The 5,958-nt window shown below is 42.2% G+C and overlaps 1 protein-coding gene across 1 annotated transcript in view; it reads left to right on the top strand.

Annotated features, from left to right (window-relative positions):
* Positions 1–5,958, top strand: part of NSF (N-ethylmaleimide sensitive factor, vesicle fusing ATPase) — a 113,471-nt gene that overhangs the window by 96,051 nt on the left and 11,462 nt on the right. Inside the window, 1 exon segment of the mRNA XM_007472111.1 lies at positions 63–115. Within this exon segment, the coding sequence (XP_007472173.1) occupies positions 63–115 (53 nt within the window).

The following is a 5,958-nucleotide window of genomic DNA, read 5'->3' as shown; positions in this document are numbered from 1 at the left end:
GGAATGTCAGCAGGAATGACAGCTTCCTTTCCCTCTAGCTGCCAGCCATCCGGCTCCTGCAGACCCTGCTGGGGCCAGCCCTGGAGCAGGTGGAAGAAGGGTGCCAGTTCCCCAAGTAAGGAGTAATAATGGGAAGGGAGGACAGGGAGAAATACCAGCCAGAGCAGGGAGATGAAAAGCTTGGTGGCCGCCCCGCTAGTGATCCATTATCTATATAAAGTGGGCCCGTGTCAGAAACTGCCTGCCTAAGGATCAAATCACCTTCCACTTAATCCTCAGTTATTCTCTAAGTGTGATTTCAGTTATGAAGAGAAAAGGACTGGAGGAAATATGCCAAAATTGTTTTCTGTGATTGCCTCCAAATTTTGAAAAAAAAAGTTTGAGCTCATCTTCCCAATATTTTAATGCATTTATTATTCTATTAGTTGATGTTCATTTTAAAATGTACAAAAAAGGAATTTTTAAAAAGAATGAAGAGAAAAACAAAAGTTAAAGGAAGTTCTATTATTTCTCCATCTTAAAGACAACTGCTCTTAGATGGTAGATCGTAGGTGGGTTTTTCTGCTTTATTATTTCTTACATTTTATACATTTTCTACAATAAGCATTTGTTACTTTATAATCAGGAAAAATAAAAACTTAATGTGTATGCAGTCGTTTTTATTTTTTATTTTTATTTATTTATTTTTTTTTTTGCGGTACGCGGGCCTCTCACTGTTGTGGCCTCTCCCGTTGCAGAGCACAGGCTCCGGACGCGCAGGCTCAGCGGCCATGGCTCACGGGCCTAGCCGCTCCGCGGCATGTGGGATCCTCCCAGACGGGGGCATGAACCCATGTTCCCTGCATCGGCCGGGGACTCTCAACCACTGCGCCACCAAGGAAGCCCAGTCGTTTTTATTTTTAACTCAGCAGTATAACTGTCAGAATTCCAGTCCTTTGCAACTAAGTTGCTGCTTGACTAACAATAACCGTTAAATGAATCTACCTTTGTATCTAAGCTTGTCTGTATGCAATATATTTTGTTAACCTTGTTTTTTCTTTAAGGCTGATTTAATTTAAGGTCTGTAAGATACTCTGTGGTCCTGCAAGCAAAAGTGTGTATGTAAGTGCCTTCTGACTCTCACGGTTGTCCTTGGACACCCACCTGGCATTCAGCTCAGTGCTGTGCTTGCAGGCTGAACTTAACATGGTTGAATGCCAATGTGACCAAGGTTGACCAGGATAGATGGTGACAGTTCTACTAAGCTTCGTGGAAAGGAGATGAGAAGTTTCTTTCTATCCACAAATATTTCTTTTGAAATGCAAGTTTGAAATATTTCTTTAGGGAATATATGCTTTTATTAGGATGTACATTTCATAAACTTTTGTTCTGTACTATAGAAATAACAAAGATGAATAAGACATGCTACCTGCCCTCAAAGAGCTCATAATCCAGGACCACCTATTCAGTTGTGCAGTTTGGGCACAAGCTGTACACAAGCTGTGCACAAGGTCAACTGGAAAGTGGGGGTTAACATCCAGCCCACACTCCAGTCGCCCTGTGAGCCGTGTACCCTGACGTGGGCTGTAACTGCCCAGTTGAGTAGGGTTGCCACATTTAGTAGATGAGGATATAGGATGCCAAGTTAAATTTGAATTTCAGAAAGACACCAAATAATCTTTTGGTGTAAGTATATCCCATGCATTGTTTGGGACATACTTAAACTCAGGGCTTTATCTGGCAGCCCGAGCCTGAGGAAGAGGAATGGTAAAAACCATTTTACTCATACAAGGTGCTGGGGCTTTAGGAGATGGGGACAAGGGTGGCTACATATACCTAGATGACTGCTTTTTTCTAATTCAGCCACCTAGGAGGGGTATTTTTTTTCTTCTTTGTATGCAGGCCAACTAGTGTCCCTGACACAATCCAGTGAGGGAGAAAGATGTGTAAACATGATGATGTAAATAGTTAAGTTTTATAACTTATGCGGGTTCCAGTGGACTATGGAGGCAAGTATGGTCCATTTTACCCAAGAAAATCTGCAAGTATTTCACAAATAGTAGTTCTTGATCCTGGTCTTGAAAGATGAGTAAAAGGGAGATTGATCAGGACCATTAGGCTGTGCTGAGGAATTCCAGCTCTGCAGCAGTGGGCAGAGATGGTGAAGGATATGCCTGCGCCAGAACTAGCACATTTTTATTATTTACATACTAACTGATACTTGGGAATTTAAGGATACGTTTTGTGTACAGTTACTTATCTTAGGCTTCATATGGCATATTCAGTTTCACTGGAGGGAAGAATAGGAATTAGTAAGAAATCAAAGGCTTCATTTTTCCGAAATGACTGAAGCTTAACCTCTTTAAATATCAATTGCTGTTATACTTTAGCCTTTTTTAAAAGGAAAGAAATGCTACATACATCTTTGGTGTCTGAAGCAAAGTATTATAAACACTACGTCAATGAATAAGGATCTTCATTACAAACCATAATCACATGGTGATTATGCAAGAGCTGTTGGAATGTAGAGGACTCGGCCCTGGGAGTCATTAAGTAGGCCCAGCGTGCCCTGTTTTTTTGAGTTTGTTGTACTTTTTCTTGTTTTTAATGGTTTTGCTATCAGCTTTTACTTGAGGAATTCAAGTCAGTTGTGTCAGTCTGCCTGCCTCTGACAATTCCCCCTCGTCTAATTTGCTGCTTCTTAGCTGTGAGCTAAGAAAGGCAACCTCCAGGACCCTTGAGTTGTCTGTAAAATGAGAGCAACTAGACTCTGATGAGAGGCGGAGGAGCTTCCTGCCAGCAGGGCCATGTCGTGAATTCCGTGGATCCCTTTCTTCATAAATAAAATGTTAAACTTTTATTTTCCAACTGTTGGTATTTAAAACATTTTCCTCAACCTGAAAGTTCTTTTATTTTTCTTCTGATTTTAGAAGAAATTAGAATATTTTTGTGGGCCCTTGCCCCTGTGCCCGCTGTGCCCAGTGGATAAGTTGGTACTACCTGTGAGTAATCACTTGAACCTCATTTATTGTATTTTTTCAGTTCTAGAAGTTAGAGAATTTTGCATATATCTTGGTTCTTGGCTATGTTCTAGATAGTTGAAATTGTTCAGTAAATTGGCCTTCAGATAAATGAGGTGTTTTTACTGGGCACATTGAATCCATGCTCAGAGAGGGTGGAGCCTGAAGGAGCAAACTGGGTTGTGTAGGGTTAAAGGAGGGCAGAATGTGGAGAGAAGGCAAGTTCTGAAATATCTTGAACGTAAGGGATAATTGCGAACTGGTAGAAAACTCTGGAAAGCATTTTAATAAAGAGGAATGCTATGGATAAAAATCACAGAGGTAGAAGTTAAATGAGAAAGAAGAGAATTGAACTGATTAGAGAGCACAGGGGTCATTTTAGGGCATCTCAGCTAAAAGCGGAGGGAGGGAGGGAAAGTCTACTGTGGGTGCCAGGTGGAAGAATTTGGATTTGCTGATGAATCAGTGATCATCTTAGTTAAGTTTCTAATGAGAGATCACCTACAAAACTGGGCACTAAGAATACCATACATCAGTACGTCTTTATTTTCTTAATTTATTTAACCTTTTCTCCTAAGAGCTCAGAGGTGTAATTTCTAGGTGATATATCTATCTAACTCATAATTAAGAGATCAGCCATTGCTGATATGTTAAAAATTACACAAATAAGAATGGACAGCAGGGCTTCCCTGGTGGCACAGTGGTTGAGAGTCCGCCTGCCACTGCAGGGGACACAGGTTCATTTCCCGGTCTGGGAGGATCCCACATGCTGCGGAGCGGCTGGGTCCGTGAGCCATGGCCGCTGAGCCTGCACGTCTGGAGCCTGTGCTCCACAGCGGGAGAGGCCGCAGCAGTGAGAGGCCCGCGTACCGCAAAAGAAATAAAAAAGAATGGACAGCAAAGCATAGTGGGAATATCGGTGAGGCCTGAGCTCTGGTTTCAGCTCCCTCCCTGGATGTAAAATCTTACCCCCGTTTCTCACCTACAAAATAGCCAGGAGAGGAGAGGGAGGAGGAGAGAACTAGGCAAGCTTTCAGAGCTGCTCCGAGTATAAAATCTGATGATTCCATGTCTTTTTCACAAACTGGTACTAGAATATTCTTTAATATCTCAAAGTGGTCTGCTCTTGCCTATAGTAATTTTTTAAAATTATTTGGGTTGAAGTTCCTCATTTCATATTCAATATGCATTATGAATTCCCCCTCTTTATTGTCCTCTGTCCTGCCTACAGCACCAGGAGGATGGTTACAAAGACAGTAGGCCAAGAATTTGCTTCAGGGTAAAATCTAATGGAGAGTTTAAATGTAGTTGTCTGCCTAGTTGTAACATGATTTATTTGAAACATCCTTCCTTTGGTATTCAACTTAAACATTTAACTACCAAAAAAAGAAGTTACAGACATTTGAGGGTGAGAAATCAAATGCATGCAGGATATGCAAAGAGGCCCCATTCCTCTCCTTTCGCTGTCCAGACTTTTGGTTGTTTTTAATAGTAGTCAAATTTTTCCCTTGATTTGGGGAAACCAAGAGTTGTAGGAGATGCTTAATAATACTTATCTCGCTAGCTTAAACTAATGGCTTCTAATGAGTCTTTTCTCTGTTAGAGAAGTCTGTATTATGAATAGTTATGAATAGCTTAACTATTGACAATCAATTGATTAGCTAAAAGAAAGCGGTATGACATCCCTTACATCTAGTTATATTGTAAATGAAGCATACATGCTGATCATTCTGGATTGTTTTCTTTAAAACTTGTTGACTTGTTATCATAGTATTCAACACTTGGGGCTCAGATGTATAGACTCTGAAACGGTAGTTATTTTCCTGTTGAACATTTGGTATAGTGTTCATTATTCAGGGCCAGAAGAGAAGTGTAACAAGGAAGGAGTGATCTGCAGCCCTTGAAACGTACACTGAGATCACCATTCATTCATTCAACACAAATGTATAAACCTGTCACTATGTTCAAGGCACTATGCTAGCCCTGGATCCATCAGTGAAACCAAACAGACACAAGTCCTGTCCTTATGAGGGAAGACCAGCAATAAATAGAATAAATAAAGACAGTAAATGAGTAAAGTATATAGTATGTTAAGAGGTGATCCTACTGTGGGGGGAAAGAGCAGGATAAAGGGAGATGAAGCGGGGGTGGGGGGGTGGGCCTTGTGGGAAAGGTGACACCGGAGCAGAGCCCTGACTCTGAGGTAGAGAACCATGTGGATGTATAAGGGAAGAGCATTCTAGGTAAAGGGAACATCAGAGTATCTTCTGTGTGCCAGGCATGCTGTGCTAAAGACCTGCAAGGACAGAGATGAATAAAACATGGCCCCGCCCCCAGGGAGCTGACAAGCTAGAAACAAGATTCAGACTTGCAAATAAATGCAGTGGTAAAGTTGTATAAGGTCTATGGTGGATAGAATTTTTTATTTAATCTGCACTGAATAATAACAAACTAAGTTAAAATATCAGACATTACTCCCATTTCAAGAATGAAGCTAGTGTGACAAACTGAAGCACCTCTTACCAGAAAAGCTTCACATCCTCTGCCCTGAGCTGATTTCTTCCTCAGAGTCCCTGCCTCTCACCGAGGCCCCTCACTCTCAACCTGCTGTCACGGCTGCTTCTGAGGGGCGTTTGATCTTTAGCTTCAGGCCTCGTCTGGGCCTTGACTAAGCATCGTTAAGCTGAAGATCGGTGCGCTCATCTCCCCTTAATGCAGAGTGAATCTTGGCCCTCTGGGAGAATGCACTCTCTTGGCATCGTTTGCGGCCAGTGCCGTGCGTTGTTGGGAAGAGAGGAATTCTCAGGTGCCCCACTGCTCCCCCACCCGACCCGATGTCATAGATTCCTGACATCTCAGGCAGAGGACAGTTTTTCAGGTTCCTCTCAAGACCATCGTTCAAGCTCTCACTTCCTTTCACTCCTGCCTCCTCTGGCAGTGATGGCAAAGGCCTCCCCCC

The sequence above is a fragment of the Lipotes vexillifer genome, unplaced genomic scaffold (genome assembly GCF_000442215.2).
Source record: "Lipotes vexillifer unplaced genomic scaffold, Lipotes_vexillifer_v1.1 scaffold979, whole genome shotgun sequence".
Taxonomy (NCBI): domain Eukaryota; kingdom Metazoa; phylum Chordata; class Mammalia; order Artiodactyla; family Lipotidae; genus Lipotes; species Lipotes vexillifer.
The sequence above is the reverse complement of the archived record's forward strand: the minus strand, read 5'-3'. Positions and strand labels throughout refer to the sequence as shown.